Genomic DNA, 22,113 nt, shown 5'->3' with positions numbered 1-22,113 from the left:
ATCCCTACCTTTGGGGTTACATTTAGTGAAAGCAACTGCCTCATTGTACTCTTGTAACCCCCACCCCTTAGCTCTTTTTGATCAAATCAGTCTTACTACATTTACATTCATGGAGCTCAATTATTTCAAGTAGAGATTTTTGCCTGTTTACAAAAACTAGCTCAACCCCCAGTAGAAGCAGCCCTCTGCAAGTATAGAAAAGCTTGACTTGGATTTCTAATGTAGGTAAGATACTTAGAAAGCACCTTAAGCAAAATTTTCAAATATTCAAATTCTCACTCTGAAATTTGATGTGTAAAATTAATTTAGTTTTAAACATTTATCTAACCATTACTTGTTTTTAAGCCCTGAATTCACTGTTTCTCTCTATTGAGGCAGAGAAAAATTTTGTCTAGACTACGCCATTTTCCAATGGCCCAGTTTCGTCATGTGGGAATGTAATAAATATCTAACTGTTAGCCTCACTGCAGCCTGCTTAAATATCAAAATGGTATTTAAAATAACAACACTTAGAGCCAAAAAAGAAACCAGCACACAGAAAGCTTTCGGCCAGCAGCAGTGGCTATAACTAAGGACATCAATTAGATAAAAAATAAGTAGTAGATGTAATAAATTTAAAATTAATATTTAACAAACACTCAAAATAGGAAAGTCAATGCCTATATAATCTGCTATTTGTTCCTTTTCAAAGGACCACTTGGTTAATATGCCTCCACAAAAATCAGATATGCAGGGTCTATAAAGTTGAATACCCTAAAGATAAAATTCTGAGTTTTCTTACCTCTTGTTCTAGACAAAACCATCTCCTTTATTATTTGCATAATAACACGTCCCAGCATCATGACGGAAATCAGGTGATACACTCTCCACGGGGTCAGTGCCAGGAACCTATCACGGCAAAAACAGACAAGTCATGATTTCAACGTGAGGATTTTTACCTTTTTTTTTTCTCCTTAAAATGAGGTTTTCTTTCCACCATAGAAGTAAAAAATACATTCAACAATGGTGTCACTTTTCAAAAGCACCCCGGTGTGAGCGCATAGAAGTTACTTTAATGGGCATCAAAAGTCAGCAAAATCCAAGTGCTGGAGCCACGTGCTAGTTGTGTGCGAGGCTTTCTGCTCCGACCTCCAGCTCGGGCAGAGGATCTGCTGTCCTGGGTGTGGCCCAAATATCTCTCTACTTAACAGGCGGAGAACAGAACTGACCTGGAACAGACTGATGAGGGGCCAAGCAAAGAGGCAGAGCTGCGGGGTCTTCTCAGACACATGGCGCGGCTGGAGCGTATTTCCTTGACTGCTGTCCTCTAACCGTTTTTTCTTTTATGCCATGTTCATTCTTTAACTCCTACCCCCTCCCCACCAATCTCTTAAAAATTAGCAATAATTAGTGATCCAATTTGTGAGCTCTTTCTCTTTAAGATCAAGGCCCTTCTGTCTATCTGCTCACCTCCTCCCCAGAGGGAAACAAAGAATTCTTTATCATGAACAGCACACAGAACTTACAGTACTTTTTTTTTTTAATTGGGCTTATAAAGGGATGGAATGGCAAAGAAGTCACAAGAAGCTTTGAGGTTGAAGTCCATTTTACACAAGTTAGTTGGTTAAGCTGCCAATTAATATTAACTTTGGTGCAATCATAACTCGGAAGAATTAAATTAACAGATAAATCATTTAATACTAGTTGCAAGGCACTGCGGGCTGTATAGAGAAGCAAAAAGCACACGAACATTGCCTTCTAGGCGCTTACTTCCCCATCAGAGAGACACACAGGCTGAGCTAACAAAGTCCCAGGCAATGAGCCTTGGTGCTGTAATAGAACGTGAACAAAGAGCGAAAAGAAGCAAAGGAAGAGAAACTCCAAATCAGGGAAGATTTACGGAAGTGGCACTGAACTTGGTCTGAGAGGATGAATGCAACTCAGAGGAAAACAGAAGCTGTTCCATTTGGAGAATACAACATGAACAATCAGAGTTAGGCAAGGGTGAGGTGTGCCTGGGGCATGCCAAGTGGTCTGGGGTGGCCCCAGCAGGAGGACAGGGATAAAAGGAGAGTTGGGAGACTGGCAGAGAGAAGAGATTGAGGCGCCAGGCTCGGGGCAGACTGTGGCAGGCCCTGAAGGATACATAGGGAGTTTGGTCTTAACACCACTGGCAACGGAGATAAAGCCAAAGGTACACAGTAGGAAAATGAAGTGATGAACAATGTAGTAAAATGCCTGGGGGCAGTGGAGAGGACGAGATGGGGTACGGAGGACACATGGAGTCCAGGAGATCCACTAGCAAGTTATGCAATGTGTTTGGTGAGAAGTGGTCAACAACAGATGCTGATGAAGTTATGGATAAAACCTCCACCAGAAGGTGGGCAACCCAAATTCTGGGTCTGGTTCCAGTGTTAACTTAACTGCGTGTGTGACCTGGGCCAGTAAAATAAGTGGGTAGAATAGGTCAGTGCTTCTTAAATATTGGTCTGCAAGTGCCAGCAGGTTGGCTGCTTGGAGAGCTTGTTAAAATGCAGATTCCCAGGCCCTAGGCTCCTCCCCTATCCTCTGAAACACGTGGTCTAATTATGAGCATTTACATTCAATGAATATTTATTTATGGAGGGCCTCGACTGGGCCAGGCCCTATGCTATCAAAAAGGAATAAACAGAGAACATGAAATGCAGGGGAAGGATCAGACATAAAAGATAACCCATAATGCCAGCATCCATGTCTTTCGTAATAACAATTTGCTTTAATAATTTGGGTCCCACACGTGCTCTATTTTTGAGCTGTTATGTTTGTTTCAACCAAGGTTGTTTTGGTATTTGTTTCCTTTTTGGCTTACCTCCTCACTATCAGTTTATGATTAATTCTACTGTCTGTGTGCCAGGCTCTCAATTTTCCCCACCTCACAGTGAAATGGCAGTTTGCAAAATTTCTGAAAGTGACCACAGTAAGAAATTCATTTACATCTAAATGCACGCACAGGAAACCAAAGTTTCAAAAATAATATTTATTCTTACAATGTGTAATGCCTGCTGATACTTTCTATCAAAAATTCCTTCAGTTCTATTATATTTTAATATTATTTTTCCTTCAATTCTATTATTTTTTAAGTGCTATGACTCACTAAAGCAACTTCACAGATGAGTTGTAACTCACAGTGTGACTCACATTGCATCAGAGGGAAACTGCAAATGTTAGATTAGTATGCTTCATTAGAATGGCCTTCTTTGCAGAGCCAGGCAAAGCCCTATAAGAGAAAGTTTTCTCAAGTTTAAAGATCTTTAGAGCTGGCCAGGAAGCCATTTAAGCATATTCTAAAAACCAAAGAAATGCAAAACCAACTGAAGCAGTGAAGGTCATTAGATATGCTTTTAGTGGAAATTACAGTCTCCTAGGAATAGAAAAATTAGGTAATGACAGGACTTTGACACACCGCCCTGGCTGCCAGAGACCTCATCAAGAGGGCATTGTCGGGGGAGGGGATAACTCAGTGGTAGAGTGCATGCCTAGCATGCACAAGGTCCTGGGTTCTTTCCCCAGTACCTCTATTAAAAAATAAGTAAGAAAACCTAATTATCTTCCCCTCAAAAAAAAAAATTAACAAACACACAGATAGAGGGCATTGCATAGAAACTCCAAGGAGCACTGGGGATGTCCCTGCGTGTCCTGGACAAGGGTCGAGTTGCGCATTAAGAATCCTCCGCCAGATGAGAAGGCAAAGCCAACTACTTGGGATGGAAATGCCCAAACTGTATGGGGTTGCATGTTTGTTGGTAGATAAGCTTCTTTGCAGCCCAAGAATTAAGTACAGAAATGTTGGAGAAACAAAGTCCTAATATTAATAACCTGTACTTAGAAAAACCTGCACATATATGTTGTTTTCATTATTTTTACTGCCTAGGATGATTTGTCCCATGGTTCCAATTTAAAATGTGTAGTATAATTTAGACCTGTGATTTGAAATTAAAATCTTAGGAACACCTATGAGTCTGTTTAGTTTACCTATGAGTCTATTTGTTGCCTAATATTTGGCAAAGCTTGGTTGTTAGATAAAGTCATTTTTTAAAAAAACTTTTATTTTGGTAACTTTCAAACATATACAAAAAGAGACACCAACATATAACCAATCCAGCCTCAACAATTCTCCATTCACGACCAATCTTGTTTCTTCCGTATTCCTACCTCCTAAGCTCCCTGCTCCACATACACACCCAAAATATTTGAAGCAAATCCCAAGCACCACATAATTTAATTTGCAAATATTGTCATTTATCTTCAAAAACAAAAAAGGACTTTTTAACCTAAGAACACCACGATCATACCTAATAAAACTGCTTTAATTCCTTAACGTCATCAGATACCTGCCAGCATTCACCTTTGCCCAGTCATCTTTTGCACACACATACACACACACATTCAGTGAAAGACTGAAACAGAATCTGAAAAATTCATACACTGAAATTAACAGATACGAGTTTTAAATTTCCTGTAATTTATAGGTCTCCTGCTTGCACTGCACCACCCATCTCTCTTTCTCTCTCATTTTTTGCTTGAAATTTTTGCGGAAGAAACAGATTCATTCTGTCCAGTAAACTTTTCCAGAATCTGAGAGTCATTCATTATATTCTTGTGGTTTAGTTTAACATTTTCCTCCATCCCTTCTGCAGACTGGAAAAATTGGTAGTTGCACCTAGAGCCTTCACCAGATTTATGTTCAACTTTTTTTCCTATAAAACTGCATGGTAGGTGGTGGTGTGTGTTCCTATCAGGCACTGTCCTGTGTCTGTTTTTGAGAAAGCAGCCATTAGTGGTGACTACACGGCTATTAATTGCACAGGGGCGACATGTGGGTAACAGCCCATCATTCCTGCTTCGGGTGTTTGCTGGATCATGTCTATAGTGAGAAAACTCGCTTCATCAATGTTTGATTACCATTAGAGATGCATCTCATGGGAAAGGCATGAACAATACTTGATTATTTCTCTTTATTTACCAGCTTTCAAGATAATAAGACAATTCCTTCATATCCTCTAAAAGTAATGAAGTTGGTTTTCTTTATTCCTTTTTTTTCAGTGTTATTATGAATGCTGTGCTCCAGTCCACTGCAGTATTATCAGCTAACCCTCAACTGTCCCATCTTGGCAGGTGGAGCGTAATCAGCTTGCTTCCTGAGTTCCTTTGGTACAACCTTAGTAACCTTCGATAATAAAGTACTTCAAAGGGATGGGGAAAATATAAAATTTACAAATGCAGTTTAAAATGTTGAAAGGAGTATAACAAAATTTTTTAACGAAACCAGTCATTCACCAAAGACTGTCCTGAAGATGGCTGTTAAAATTTGCTAGATTTTTAAATAAGTTAGGTTAGTTAAATGGAAAGCTCAAGGCAAAACGAGTGTTGTAACTCTACTAAATCAAAATTCATTTTTTAAAAAGTAGTTGAACAAAGTCATTTCGAACCAATCTTTTCTTTATATGAAAACTGTCTTACAGGACATCAAACAAAAGGAAAAAAATCCCTGCCTCCCAGCCATAAGTGATTCTAATGCGGGCACCCCGAAGCACCACTCAGGGGAAGACTACACTCCCATCCGACCCCTGATTCTCGGTGAGAACACCCATCTCCACTGAAATACATCTCACATCGGGAAGCTCAGTATATTTTCAGCATCCAGTTTCCTACAGTATCCTTTTATTCCTGGGGGAAGGACAAATTCTGTTTTCATTCCATAACCAGTGACTGTCAGACCCTGGGCTAGCTGCAGGGACACACTGATGACTAAATCCCAGCGAAGCCGGGAAGCAGACAAATAAACAGCCGTGTTTAACCCAGGTACTTTCTGAAATGCTGTGGGAGCAGAAAAGAGAGCCGATAACTGCCTACGGGAGACAGAGAGAGCTCTCCAGAGAAGGTGGCCTTTAAGCTTTGACTCCCTAGAGAAGTCGGACTTTGCCGGATGGGAGTGACAAAGGCATTTCAGATGGGGACCCGCGTAAGCAGAGGGCAGAGCAAGAGTGGGAGATGCTAGGACAGGACAGGGAGAAAGGCTGACTCTAACGCTGGCCTCCCTCCACCCAGCGGCGCTGGTTCTGCTTTCCGGGACCACCTGCAGATGAATAAAACCCCTGATGCCTAGCGAGTGAGATCACGGTTCTGAGAACGTCATATGTATTCATTCAGCTTATCCTTCTAACAATCCCGTGGGGAAGGTACCACGATATCTCCATTTTACAGATGAGCAGAGAGGTTAAGAAATCTGCCCAGGACCCCAGGACCCGGGGAGGTGGGACCAGGATCCAGACAGGACCCAGGAGTCCAGCCAGCCTGGCTCTCAGCCAGCTCCCTCACTCTGCTAAACATCCCCCTGACACCAGCTCCCACCTCCTCCTCTGCCTGTTATCCCACGGAAGTAGCTGGAAGGGCTGTCACCAATTCTGGAGAATATGTCTGCTGAACTGACTTAGGAGATTCCAGGAGTGCTCCTCGAAGACACCTGCCGTCACCACCAAGGTTGTGGAAAGTGGGGATTATGTCCACACCTCTTCCCTGGTCCCCTCACCTCTTCCCCAGGCGTCCCACCCCTCCTCTGGCTCCAGGTGGTGACTCTTTTCAGGCCAAATCTTCTCACTGGGCATCTGGTCCCCACAGGAGGGGTAGGGGGACACCAGGAGGAACCTTAAATCCCTTCAGGACTCCATGGCTCTACTTGTACGGCCTTTTTAAAAAAATTAATTGGCTTCATGTTTTTAGAACAGTTTTAGGTTTACAGAAAAACTGAGCAGATTGTACAGAGACTTCCCATGTATCTCCCCCCTCATCCCCCCCCCCACATACAGGGTCTCCTAGAATTAACACCTTGCTTCAGTGTGATACAGTTGTTGTAACCCATAAGCCACTATTGATAAGCTATTAACTGAAGCCCATAGTTTCCAGTAAGGTTCACTCTTTGTGTTGTACGTTCCATAGGTTTTGACAAATGCAGCATGTCACGTATCCACCATGATAGTGTCACACAGAGTATTTTCACTGCCTTAAAAATCCCCTGTGCTCCACACAGTCATTCCTTCCTTTTTCCCCATAAACCCTGGTGACCAATGGTCTTGTACTGTCTCTTACGGGTCTGTCTTTTCCAGAATGCCATACAGTTGGAATCACACAGTATGTAGCCTTTTCAGACTGGCTTCCTTCACTTAGCAGTATTTATTCAAGCTCCTCTGTCTTTTCATGATTTGACAGCCCATTTCTTTTCATTATCGAATAGCATTTCATCATACGATGTACCACTGTTTACCCGTTCACCTCCTGAAGGACATCTTGGTCGCTTCCAAGTTTTGACGATTATAAATAACACTGCTCTAAAAATGTGTGTGCAGGATTTTGTGTGGTTATAAGTTTTCAACTCATTAATTCATTCGGACACAGCATTTTTTTTTAACAGCTCCATCAGCATGCTGGCTTATTTGGAATTTACAGGCAGCTAAAACCCTCAAGGATTCTATTCTTCTGATGCAAATTTTGGATCTCAGTATGTCCTATTCCATTCGTTCTTGTGTGACACAGCCCATCATTCAAACCCACAGACTTTAATGGTGGCATCAGTCACACTTGTTCTCCTGTCGAGCTTCATGACACCCACACATTTGATGTCTGCATGTTATCTGTGCTCATCCACACTCCTGGGCAGAGATCGGTCAGTGCTGGAGCCCTGTGACTCCCCAGGAGCAGCTGCTCCCACGGCAACCTCCGTTTGCTAATCAGCAGTTTATGAAACATGACAGGTCATCTAGTTTGCTGCTACATTCTGTCCACATTACTCCATTCTTCCATAAAGACCTCATAAGAGATCTTAAACACCTTGCTGCAACCTGCCGCATTCCTAAGGTCTGCGTGTCTGTGAGTGTCGATCTGCTTGTCTGATGCTGCAAATTACTCTGAAGTAGAGAACAGCTCTCAGCAGAAGAACCAAACACCATTAGGGTCTGCCAGCGAATATCACAAGGCACAGCCTGATCCGAGCCCCGGGGTGAACTTGCCGATCTGCCCATTCACAGAATTCACAGAAACACCTTGTGACCCCCTCCCCCATGGAGGAATTCAGAGGCAAAGACGGCCACACACAGGGGGCCAGAGGACTCCAGAATGCTGTAGAACAATTATTCAGAGATGGGTTATGGCCACAACACAGGATGCCCATGAGATCGTGGGAGGCGGACTGGTAAAGTTCACACTCTGAAGGCGGAGGGTGACGTCTATGGACAGCTGTCCTTCTCAGTCAGGGGGGCTACGTAATTTTCCAGGTCCAGTGCAAGGTGAAAAAGCAGAGACCCTGCTGGAGGCGGAGAAGTCATACCCGCTTCCCACCAGACTGCAGCCCCATCCACAACAAAGGGAAGATCCCCAAGACACTGCAGCCCCCGCTCTAGGGCACGTTTGGGACCTGGATCCGGGGCGGATGTGAGCCTCCTGCCCAGGCGTCACTCAGGGCACCGAGGCGCTGCCAGCTGGCACCAAGATGGAGCTCTGTGGCTATGGGCCATGTGACTGGGCAGGACCCTTCTCACACCTGTGCTCAGGCCCCAGCGAGGGGCGGATGGCCACAGCGGAACACAAGCCTCCCCTCACTGATGCAACATGGCCACTGCCCTGGGCAGAGGACCGGGGACAGTCATGCAGGGTGGGGTGGGGAGGAGGAGGCTGGGCAGGGCTGGCACCAAATGACTGGGAGGAGGTGGCACGAACCCCATCCTGGGGAGGAGGCCCTGTACGTGAGCTGAGGTCCTATGAGGCCAGCATATGCTTCACTGTCCTGTCAAAATTCACTTACAAAACACAAATCCAAAGATGAAAGTACTAAGAATTACAACCTCAGAGCATTAATGCGCAAGGGCGGGGCCTTCTGAGCACCAGGCTCCGTGCGACCGCGTAGGTCACACACCCGTTTAGCCAGCCCTACCCTCACCGCATCCTTGAGGGAAGGTTCCCATCACAGGCACCAAGAAAGGTTTCTTCCTCCTTAAAGTCGTTTTTACTTCAATAGAAAGGCCACAGATCCTTGTCTTTCTCCAAATTAGCCCAGGAACCTGTGACTTCATCAACAAATCCTAGAAATGAGAACATTAAGAAGTACTACCGACCCCGAAGTGTCCAGCTTCCGGAAACATCCCTCTGCAGATGGGTGGACGCTTATAACCAAATTACAGCATCATTTCTGTTTACTGAAACACTTACATGTACTTCTTTCAGCTCACTTAAGACATGATATTTATCTGACAAAGGATGATCCAGATTTTGGAAACCAAGACTGGTAAACATGATACACAACAACTAGAACATACATATACATATTATGATAATATGCTATATATAAACATATGAAATATGTCAATTACATGCTATATATAAACATATACCATTATATATAGGTATATAAGTTTTATAAGTATATAAGATCATATGCAGATAAGAATACCCATTTATCTTATAAAGACACTGTATGGGAAAGAAATAACCAAGATCAGGGAGGAAATAAATAAAATAGAGATTTAAAAAAATAGAAAAAAATCAATAAAACCAAGAGCTGGTTTTTTGAAAAACTACACAAAATCAACAAACCTCTGGCTCACCAAGAAGAAAAGTGAGAGGACCCAAAGAAACAAAATAAGAAATAAAAGAGGAAAAATTATAACCAATACCACAGAAATACAAAAAGCCATTAAGACAAGACTATGAACAACTATATGGCAACAAGTTGGACAACCTAGAAGAAATGGACAAGTTTCTAGAAACATGCAGTTCACCAAAATTAAATCAAGAAGAAACAGATAATTTAAGCAGATGAACAGACTGATTATTAGAAGTGAAATAGAATCTGTAATTAAAAAAAAAAAACAACCCTGCAAACAAAAGTCCAGGATGAGTTGGCTTCACCGGGGAATTCTACCAAACATACAAAGAAGAATTTATACCAATCCTTCTCAAACTCTTCCAAAAGACTGAAAAGGAGGGAATACTTTCAAACTAACTCTATGAAGCCACCATCACCCTGAAATGCAACCAGGCAAAGACACTACCAGAAAAGAAAATTACAGGCCAATATCTTTGATAAACAAAGATGCAAAAAACTCTCAACAAAATATTAGCAAATTGAATCCAACAGCACACAAAAAAGATCGTACACTGTGACCAAGTCTTATTCATCCCAAGGTCACAAGGATATGATACACATATCAATCAATGTGAAACATCACATCAACAAAAGAAAGGACAAAAACCACATGATTATCTCAAAAGATGCAGAAAAAGCATTTGATAAAATTCAACACACATTTATGATAAAAACTCTTACCATAGTGGGTACAGAGGAAACATATCTCAAAATAATAAAAGCTATTTAGGACAAACCCACAGCCAGCATAATACTCAATGGTGAAAAGTTGAAAGCCTTCCAACTAAAATCTGGCACAAGACAAGGATGCCCACTATCACCACTTCTATTCAACATAGTATTGAAAGTAGCCATAGCAATCAGACAAGAAAAAGAAATAAAAGGGATCCAAATTGGAAGGGAAGAGGTAAAACTGTCACTATATGCAGATGACATGATACTATTTATAGAAAATCCTAAAGGCCCCACACAAAAACTACCAGAGTTGATAAACAAATTCAGCAAGATAGCAGGTTACAAGATTAACATACAAAAATCTGTTGCATCTCTTTACACTAACAATAAAATACCAGAAAAGGTAAGTTAAAAAAAAATCCCTTTTAAAATTGCATCAAAAAAAAAAAAAAACAACTTAGGAATAAACCCGACCAAGGAGGTGGAAGTCTTACATGCAGAGAACTATAAAACACTGATAAAGGGAATTAAAGATTATTTAAAGAAATTGAAAGATGTCACATGCTTTTGTATTGGAAGAATTGTTAAAATGGCCATACCACCCAAAGCAATCTACAGATTTAATGAGATCCCTATCAAATTACCCAGGACATTTTTCACAGAACTAGAACAAATAATCCTAAAATATATATGGAATCACAAAAGACTCAGAATTGGAAAGCAATACTGAAGAAAAAGAAGGAAGCTAGAGGCATAACCCTCCCAGACTTCAGACAATACTGCAGAGCTACAGTCATCAAAACAGCATGGTCCTGGCACAAAAACAGACATATGGATCAATGGAACAGACTAGAGAGCTCAGAAAAAATACCAAACATCTACAGTCAATTAATCTTCAACAAAAAAGGCAAGAATATACAATGGAGAAAAGACAGTCTCTTTGGCAAGTGGTGTCAGGAAAGCTGGACAGCAACATGTATATCAATGAAGTTAGAACACTCCCTCACACCACACACAAAAATAAACTCAGAATGGCTTAAAGACTCAACATAAGACTTAAATATAACACAGGACACCATAAATCTCCTAGAAGAAAACACAGGTAAAATATTCTCTAACACAAACTGCAGCAATGTTTTCCTAGGTCAGTCTACCAAGGCAATAGAAATAAAAGCGAAAATAAACAAATGGGACCTAATTAAACTTATACACTTTTGCACAGCAAAGAAAACCATATGCAAAATGAAAAGACAACCTACAGACTGGGAGAAAATATTTGCAAACAATGCAACTGATAAGGGCCTAACTTCTAGAATATACAAACAGCTCATACAATTCAATAACAAGAAAACAGACAACCCAATCAAAAGATGGGCAGTAGACTTAAACAGGCATTTCTCCAAAGACAGACAGACAGTTGGCCAAAAGGCACATGGAAAAATGTTTGATGTCACTAATTATCAGAGAAACGCAAATCAAAAGAACAATGAAGTATCATCTCACACTGGTCAGAATGGCCATCATTAAAAAGTCCACAAATAATAAATGGTGGAGAGGGTATGGAGAAAAGGGAACCCTCCTACACTGCTGGTGGGAATGTAAATTTGGTGCAGTCACTATGGAAAACAGTACGGAGATTCCTTAAAAACTCAAAGTAGACTTATGATGTGCTCCAGCAATCCCACTCCTGGGCATATATCCAGAGAAAACTCTAATGCAAAAGATACATGCATTCCAATGTTCACAGCAGCACTATTTACAACAGCCAAGACATGGAAACAACCTAAATGCCCATCAACAGATGAATGGATAAAGATGTGGTTTACATATACAATGGAATACTACTCAGCCATAAAAAAGAGTGAAACAATGCCATTTGCAGCAACACGGATGGACCTAGAGATTATCATACTAAGTGAAGTAAATCAGACAAAGGAAGATAAATAATATATCAGTTACACGTGGAATCTTTAAAAAATGACACAAATGAACTTATTTATGAAACAGAAACAGACTCACAGACATAGAAAACAAACATGGTTACCAAAGGGAAAGGTGAGGGGCATAAATTAGGAGTCTGGGATGAGCAGATAAAAACCACTGTACACAAAATAGAGAAACAACAAGGTCTTACTGTAAATCACAGGGAATTATATTCAACAGCTTGTAATAACCTATAATGAAAAAATAGGAAAAGAATATAGATATAAATATAGATATAGATATAGATACAGATATAGATATAGATACAGATATATATAACTGAATCACTATGCTGTACACCAGAAACTAACACAACATTGTAAGTAACTATACTTCAACTTAAAAAAAAAGACATTCTGTGTTATTTAGCTGCTACTGGAAAGGTAAAGTTCTGCAAATCACCATGGGCACTTTCTTTAACAAGCTGTGTCCAATTTCTAGATCCCAGGGTGATGACTGCTTTAAAAATACCACATTACCCAGCTGACTCATGTTCAGCTTGTGATAATTACAACACGGATGATTTCTGGCCATGTTTGCATGGCATTGTTTCTGATTCATTTTTCTACTGGATAAGCTTTGTCTATTTGCTTTTTTCTAACTGCTTTTATTTCTTCTGCACTTTCTTCTCTTATTGTCTGGGTCGGTTACATTATTTTGAATTTTAATCTAGTTTTCAAGTTACCAACTGCCACAGCCCACTTGGTATTGTCGGGATGGTTTATAGCACTTTCTCTCCCCTGTTATCTGGGTCAGCTAAGAAATTAGACCCAATCCACACATTCAGAGACGAAGGAGGGTGTAAGGAAAACAGGCAAGGGTCCAGAGAAAACCTGAAAGACTATAAGGGTCAACCCTCTCCTAAAGGTTAAAAAAAAAAAAGAGGGGACTAGGGAATGCCTGAATTATGTCCATTTTGGAATGCACTGTGATTTTAAATAGAAAAATTTCCTATCAAATTATGGCTTTGACTAATATCAAATTAGCCTGCATTTGCTGCCCATAAGCCACATACAGGAAAGCTGGGTCCTCACTCTATGAAGATGATCAACAAGGAAAAAGACAGGCTAGAAATGAAATTCCACGCAGGTAATCCATCGTCTCAGCTTTCTGTGCACGAATCACTCAGGACCGCAGCTCTTCCCTGTCCCTCTACTGGTCTCCAGCACTCTGGATGCGTGTGGGGCTCTGGGGGTGCCTGCTCGGGCTCGGGATTGGAGCAGTGGGGCCAGGCTGGCCAGAGCCTGAACGGGCCCTGGGCCATGTGGACAACTAACAAGATGGAAAAGGAGGTGGAGGCACCACAGCAACCTTCTGTGGAACTCCACTCAGCAGCTAATTACAAATCTCTTTAAAAAAAAATATTTTCGTTGTCTATTCAATAAGGAAAAGATCACTAAATCTTCCATTACTTCATGATGAGTTTTGCAAGGCCAAATTAAATAGCTCAACAGGATACATTTCTTATAAAGCAAAGAAAGGGAGAGTTTACAAAGGAAAGAGTGAAAACTTCTTTGGTCGTAGATGAAAAAGACAGTATTTAGTTCACCCCATGTGTAAAAATCTAACCCTTATTTCTGGGTAAAGCGTAATCCACTTTGTACTACGAAATGAAAGGTGTCAACAGCTAAAATATACGTTTTTTTGTCTTCACAGAAAATCAGCCCATGGACAAAAGCACTAGAACTGTCCGTAACTCTGATGCAGGAATTAATGTGCAGTATTTGCTTTGTAGCTCTTTCAAAACAGAGGTCTAAGAAGGTTTCATGTTCCTTTACAGAGATATTTAGAACCATAGACTTTGCTACATGGAGTCCTTGGTGTACACTGGCTTTATTTAGTATTTTTGGTGGCTTTAAAAAAGAAGGGCCTCCTATGATTTATCCAGCATGATTCAAAATGCAGATCACATTTTGCTGGTAAATAATTCTGTCATCTTCTCAAGAGTTAGGCATACCAGCATCCACCTTCCTTAATATCACAAAATTCTGAATCACCACTAAAGTTGGCTTTAATTTTTTTTTTGGCCTTTATAAATACAGATTCCACAAAAATACTGTTTGACGGTGTTATGTAAAATTAAACTACACGCCATTAAGGGGAAAAATAGCACTGCCAAATAAACTATGACCCTCCAAACTGTAAGACGCATCCCAATTTCAAACCTGTTTAAAAGTGAAAGTATGTCAAGGAGAGGGGGGTTATATTTCTTATAAATCAACAAAATACATGGTTTTTAAATAATTTGGAAAGAAGAGGGTAATCATGCAAAGGAGTGAGATAATGACTCGATTAATGGCAAGTCAGAGACTAAATTAAACTCAGGAGTCTTTTTCCCAGAGAAGTGCTTCTGTACTTGGGATGACCCAAAAAAAGTGAATGAAGAGCAAGAGAGGGAAGAAACGAAGGAAAATAAAGAGGTGAGTTTCTTTGCACAGGGAGATGAGAAATTTTGGGATCTACCCATAGGCAGGGGTAGACTGTAGTGATCAGAAAGGGTCCACTGCAGTGGAGGAGGGACTCGGACTGGCTCCCGCAGAAACCCGTGGTGATAATCCAGTGAATTCAGGGAATGTGCCCAGCTCAGCAAGGCCTGGTGGAGAAACCACAAGACAGTGTGGAGGAGCAGCAGGGAGTTTGTGTTCTTGAGCCTAGAGAGTGGGAGAAGCCAAGGGCATGGTTGGAGTAGAACCAAGTCCATTCGAGGTCAAGGCAAAGCAAAATCATGCCCACTCCACCCCAGCTCTGCCTTGGAATTGAGAAGAGCAGCAGGCGTATCAAGTCAGGAGCGCCGGGCGGTGCAATGGGCTCGTTAGCGCCACCTAGTCATACACAAGGCGTCTGTCCATCCACCTTGCCTGGCACCTGTCCCACGTGGTCACTGCTGACTTCCAAGCAGGGTGGGTGAGTCAGCCTGTACAGCCCATTTCAGCTGAGCTCCCAGTAAGTGAAATACTAACTCCCAGATTCAGTCACAGAAAGGAGCCAGAAGGAGAAAGGAGGTCAGATCAAAGTCATGCACTGCAACGGAGCACAGGAGAGTAAGAGGGACGAGGTGAAGGGCTGGGCACAGAGCAGGGACAGGGAAAACCAGAAGCAGAGAGGGGGAAAAGAAATAAATATGAAGTCAGGCAGCAGCTGTCATGGCAGCCCACTTGGCTTACAGGGGTTTTTACGCAAATAACAATGAGATATTCCGTGTATTGGCCCAGTGGCATCTGCAGAGTTTGAAACATGGCCTCAACTTGCACAGTGGGTGAGAAACACCTCCACGTCCTCCTCCTGATGCCTTAGTATTTTCATCGCTAAAGTGGGCACTGGCTAGATAAGTGCTTCCCCAAACTGACTGACCATCAGAATTACTCAGGACACTTTTTTTAAAACACCAATTCCTGGGCCCCACCCTGAACCTAGGAGAGCAGAAACCTTGAGGTGAGGCACAGAAGTCTACATATTCAGAGCCAGGAGAACAATGAACTGCAGTGATCTCCCCAGGCATTTCCAATTCAAGCATTCTCGGAGTCCATAAACCGTAAACCCAGAAGCAATGGCACACAACTGACCCAAATCCAAGCTGAACCTGGGGCCTCTTCCTTCACAAACAAGTAAATGCACACACTGGGTACAAGACACAGCGGCAGGGGTTGAAGAGGCTTCTAAGGAGATTAGCTCTTCTTAGTAGAGGTGGTGGGCCAGACACACAGTATTGAATTCAGAGAACCTTTATGGGCACATCCGAGAAAGAAGCTGCAGAGTCATGAGGATTTTCTATGCTAGAAACTTTCACATCTTCATCTCATGTTGTTTATTGAAGTATAGTTGATTTACAGTATCATGTTAGTTTCAGGTGTACAGCAAAGTGATTCCATTATATACACTTTTTTCAGATTATTTTCCATTATAGGTTATTACAAGATACTGAATAGAGTTCCTTGTGTTATACAGAAAATCCCTGTTGTGTGGCTGTTTCATGTGTAGCAGTTTATACCTGTTAATCCCACACTCCTAATTTACCCCTCCCCCCACTTTCCCCTTTGGTAACCGTAAGTCTGTTTTCTACGTCTTCATCTCCTTTAATGCTCCTGCACAACCCGATGAAGTTGGCTATGTGGTAACTGTACACTCATAAATAGACTAGGTTGGAGCAGTGTGTCTAAAACCATGCAGCCCATATTGGAAAGGGTTGGGTCTTCTTGATTCCAAGTCCCCTGATCTATTTGTACACCATTTATGGAATCCCTTGGCATCCTGCTTTAACCAACCAATCTAAAACATTGGAATGTTCTAGAGAGCAGGGCTGAAAGAGCAACTGTCACATGGGCTTCTGCCTCTTACATGTCCATTCAGCTGGAGTCACTCATCAGCTCATCTCCACATTCCATTCAAGACCCCAGTCCAATCACCTGGCCAGGGTCCCAAAAAGGAATTCAGCCACCCTGCAGTACCGAGACTGACAGCAGTGCCACCGTGTAGATGATCCTCTCCTTCCTCCATCTCCAACCCCAAAACCCGAGAACATGAGGAACTGGACCCCAGCCCCACAGCCTCCATGTGGCACCTGCCCCACCTTGGTTCTGTCCTGTTGGTCGGCCCGGTTCTCCAGGCCATCCCTACCCTGCCAAGGCTCTGCCTCCCTAGCTTCCAGTCAATCCCTTCCTAGAATGAACCTTGATCAGACCCTAGTAACACATTGTCCACAATCATGGTCATATACAGATGGGCCTCCTGGAATGACCATTCCCTGTCAAGATTTCACACAGCCCAGACCCTCTCCTCCCAGTCTGAGACCCCCACGTTCCAGAACTAGGACTGGGGCCAAGTGTCTGGACCGAAGTGTGCACTCCAAGGTCTACCTCTACGTCAGATATTGTGGTCTCTCTGATCTTAAGTAGCCTGTTTGTTCCAGTCCACGCAGTTTCTTCAGTTTATTCAGCTGTCCAGCCTTGGTCTCTCTGCTCACCGAGTGCAGCGGCCGGAGAGAACGGCGGCTTTTCCAGCACAGGTAGGTCAGGGTGAACGAGCAGTTGGCCCTGTCCACCCCACGGGACTGAGGTGTCCTAAAGCCACTCTGGTCAGCAGGGTTGACCCAGGGTCACCCTGTCTATGAACACGCCCCTCCAAGAACACGGGTGAGCGCCTCCCCACACAAACATTCCCTTAACACCAGGGACACCACATCCAGTAGTCGTCCCAGGAAAACATCACCTGCTTTTCTTATTTGATGCCAAAATGTTCAAAAAACCACAGAATACCAAGAACTAGATGTGGACTCTTTTTGTCACAGTTTCCACAGATACATTCAGGTGGCAGGACAGTGGTGACACACACGGGTGACTGTCCCTATGAAAGGCAACACCGGACAGGTCATTCAAAGCTGGAGATTATAATCCTGCTTGGTGTGGCTCCCCTGACCAACACAGGGTGGGAAATGTTTTCAAAGCCTGATCTTAAAAAGAAAAAAAGTGTGTGTGGCGTGTCCAGGCAATGTCCTTCTAAATGCTGGCAGAGGGGAGAATGGAGGCTGAAACTCCCAATGCTGGGGAGCCATGACCCTCGACACTCTGCCGCCAGACCTGAGACCAGGACAAAGAGCAGCAAACATCCAGGCACCAGTGTTCTGCATTGGGAACACCCGCCCCAGGCCCACATGCCAGCGACCACTGTCCAGCTAGATTCTGATTGGCAGGGCCACCTCCAGGCCGGCGACTGTGTTGTACCATCCAGGCAGGAAAGCCTTTTTGGGTTCTTTCCTATGGATCCAATTAGAAGAGAAAACAGAGATGGAGATGGAAATATAGAGAGACAAGATGTCTGTGCATCAGGGCACGAAGCAGGAGAGAGGACTGGCAGCTGCTCCATGGGCCCCTGTCTTCAAAATTCCCCAGACTGTGTTTCTGGAACATTCCAAAGCGAGAGTAAACCTGGGATGAGAATGATTCTCTCTGGATGGCCCTCAATTATTCAGGGTCCCCCGCCTCCAGCCCAGGTCCTGAGACCTCCAGGCTCCCGCAGCAGGGTGTGAGGGGCCGGCCAGAGTGTCCGCTCTCCGCTCAGACGGAGGGGTGGGACACGCCGGCAGGAGAGCTGCTCCCACTGGAACCATCCGTCCTGTTCAGGTGGACTAGTGGGACCTGCCCTCCGAGGTGCAAGCGAATTCACAGATCAGGCCTCCATCACCTATGAACTTACTTTAATTTGAAATAATACTTTAGTGCCTTCTTGTGTTACATTTTGCGATTTTCAAAATAACTTTCAGTATATAGCACAAACAAGGAGTAAGAAAAAATGTAATAGGGCATTTTTAAGTGGGAAATTGTGATTCTGAAAAGGAACCGCAGGGCAGGGGCAGTGGCCTGAGCACGTTCACGGCGGGGGCGCTGCAGACGGGGGGTGGCGTGTCCACAGGCCTGACTGCTGCTCTTACTGCTCTTGACAGAGGGGCCAACTGAAGCTCAGAAAGATTAAGTCCCTTAACTGGGTTCATCTTGCTAGAAGCTAGCTCACCTCTAGTTCACCCCTCCTCCTTAGCCACCCCCCACACACATGCATATACTTGTCTGCCTCCGTGAGCATTTATTTCTACTCTATCTCAGGCTAAAAAGCAAGAGAGAACTTAAATGTCTACTATAGCACAGAACAAAAATTAAAAGGTAAGGAAATTGGCAAAGGGAAAATAAAGAACAGGTGGTTACTCGGGTTTAAGGTAGCCCACAAGAACTCAAACCGAGTTGCAATGCAAGAGGACAGCTGTAAATTTGGTCTGAGGTGAACTCTTGAGGGTCTGAGCCTCCTACTTCCTCATCAGGAAGACCCCTCTTCACCCCGATGAGAGAAGACAAACCAACAGTGAACATTCCTTGTCTTCTTACTATGAAAGGAATCAATCCGTGGAACAGAGCCGGCAAGTAAGGGGGCAGCGAATGTCACAGGCGACCCCCCAGCTCCCTCTGAGAGCCGCAGTGATGATCTGTGAAACGCTGAGTCTCGGGGGGCGTCTATTTGCTTTTAATGCTTTTCACTGTTTGCCAAAAAGGAGCTCTAAGACAGGAAGCCAGGAGAATGGTGATTGGAAGTGTTACGGGGAGGAGCCAAGCACAGCCCGGTGATCACCCACGCTGTGAAATCCTGTGGGTAGCTAGAAGATGCCGGCTTCGCCCGCCGGTCTGCCCACTCCCCTGCCCCTGCGGGCACCCAGCACGGTGGCAGGAACAGCCCGACGACTCTCTAATTAAACAAGGGAGACAAAGCCGTCCCCCCACCGCGCGGCCCTAACCAGCCTCCAACGGAAAACACACGTCCTCCTGGGAATCCCACCCGAGAGTTTCAGGGCCAAACTAACTCTCCAAACAACAGGCGACACCCGTGAAAAACAGCGCAGGGAACAAGGGACAGGGAAACAGCTGACGTAATGAGCGGAGGGGACGGTTCCTCCTTAAGCGCCCCCAACGCGCCACTCAGCTTCTGTGTCTATCACATTCAAGGCTGAACATCAACAATAAAAGAAAATGCCTCAACCACAAACCAGTCCACAAGCACAGGGAGCCTTGGACAGAGGAGGATCCACATTTCAATCAGATGAGAAGGGACCTCGAGGTAAAACTGCTTACAGATGACAGAGACATGTCTTCAGTTCCTCAGTTACCTGTTAACAGGTCTTTTAAAAGTGACCCCAACTCTGCAGGCATCTACATCAGAACTTCGAATCTGCTTCAACCCAAAGGGGTTGGCTACTCTGATAAAGGAGAATGGGGGTTCCTTGGCAAAAGGCATTTTTTTGAAAAGCTTGGCAAAGGCACAAGAGTGAGTCAAGATAATGTCCCGGGGACAGTGGTCACACTCAGTAACCACACAGCCCTGAAAACCAGTCTCCTTGGCCAGCGGTGATCAGACTTGTCACCCCACTGCTTTCCCAGCACTCATCTTGATTGCTACTTGTATATTCGCTGGTGTGTTCATTTGTTTCTCATTTGCTCCTCCTGACACCAAACCGTAAGCTCCATGACAGAAGGCCCCCTTTCTCCTGTTCACCAATGTCACCCGCACACGAGGTCACTACCTGGCCAATCGCAGGTGCTGGATAAATGCGTCTGTGATTGTTGCTCATTCCATATTTGTTGAATGAATGAGTCAATTAACGTAATTAAATAATCATGCATGTAATTAACGTACTCATTAATCATGAGCTCCCTACAGCACACTATCAGAACAGCAACAGCTTGCCAAAACGGAAAAAAAAAAACACACACACACATGGGGAGCATGAAAATGTCTATAGTTTTTGGAGAACTTTTGAGAAGCAAAAACTTCTCATAACATGGATGGCCCTTGGACCTTGGCTTAGGTTAATTTGTATCTCTTTGAGGGAAGTCAGTCTGGCTCTCCGAACTTGCCACTGTGCTAAATAAAGCCCTGTTGCAGTGATGTGGTTAATCAGGTCAAGTAGGATGGATGGTGCTCTGGCCAATGCAGGCGCCTCATCCCCGGAGGGTGGTTCAGGTCTAAGCCACCATGTTCACACCCACAGCCAATATGTGCCTGGGCTTCTTTCTAGACATCTGGGAATTCCTCTAACTAGAAGGCAAAGATCATCACTGATATTCCGGGGACAATATCCAAGAATGGTTCTTTTGTTAACAGCCACGCTTTTGAATGCCGTAGGCACCTGGCAAGCAATCACGGGCTCACAAAGCCTTAAGACCTACACCTGTCTGCACCAGCCGAGCTCCTAGGGGCAACATCAAAGCTGAAATCTTCAGTGATGTTATTAAAAGTCATAATTTCTACTGGAAATTATCAGTTTCCACTTTGATAAATGAAAGCTAGCATTCACTAACACATGTGGGTTAAAGAAACAGGAAAGCAGTTTACAGATCATGTGTTCCATTTCCACTGGATTATATATTTTTTTAATCTATTCTAATGAACTTAGAATTTGAGCCAAAAGTGAAACTCTACTGTAAATATCTTTAAATATTTAGATATCATTTATAAGAAAATGGTTAAAAGTTTATAGGTACCACTTTTTCATAAACTATGATAGTAAACTGGTTAAAGTCCCTCACTAAAACCTTCTGACATTACACACGACATAACGAGGCAAACTGTTGTTTTTAATTTACCCCAATGGTATCTGGAAATAAAATTCATAAAATGTACCAAGAAAATATATATTCGTTTCTAAAAAGATGAGTCAATAGAAGAAGTAAGGTTTCCATGTGACAGTCAATTCCCCAAGATATATCTATTCACAGTACGGGAATTGAACCGCAGGAGGAATTTCAGATAATGTCCCTTCCTCCAGCTTATGAGCCATTTCCTCCACTTACAAAGATGGCTTTGGATTTTATGCAACTCAAGAGCAACTGAGCCCAAAATGAGAGTCCACAAAGCCCTCTTCTGACTCCTGGTGACATTCCCCTCTCAGGGTACTGGGGCTGGACAAGTCTGTAGCTGCTGTGGTCTTCTGTCCTAAACCCTGCTGTTTGGATAGATAGCTTTGGTCCTTACTTTTATACTTTATTTCCCATGAAAGCCTGAATTCTTTTAAACACTGGGTACCTGCATGTTTTTAGTTTGTGAACACCCTGTATTACGTGTACCAGCGACAGGCGAGCTGGAAGAGACGAAGTCTACAGCTCCTTCCAAGAAAGTTTATTAACAGCGAAAGAGCCCTTAAACTGTGTTTGATAACAAATGTAACTATTAAAGCGACCATGTTGATGTTGATTTTAACAGATCTTGGTGGTATTTTAGCAAACTTATCAATCTGTAGTTCAGGAACATATAAAAATATTTCCTTTTAA

At 43.3% G+C, this 22,113-nt stretch overlaps 1 protein-coding gene across 1 annotated transcript in view; it reads right to left on the bottom strand.

Annotated features, from left to right (window-relative positions):
* Nucleotides 1-22,113, bottom strand: part of RETREG1 (reticulophagy regulator 1) — a 126,765-nt gene that overhangs the window by 88,554 nt on the left and 16,098 nt on the right. Inside the window, exon 2 of the mRNA XM_072958829.1 lies at nt 782-888. Coding sequence (XP_072814930.1) covers nt 782-888 — 107 coding nt within the window. The remainder of the gene's footprint in view (nt 1-781; nt 889-22,113) is intronic.

Source organism: Vicugna pacos, chromosome 3 (genome assembly GCF_048564905.1).
Source record: "Vicugna pacos chromosome 3, VicPac4, whole genome shotgun sequence".
NCBI lineage: Eukaryota > Metazoa > Chordata > Mammalia > Artiodactyla > Camelidae > Vicugna > Vicugna pacos.
The sequence above is the reverse complement of the archived record's forward strand: the minus strand, read 5'-3'. Positions and strand labels throughout refer to the sequence as shown.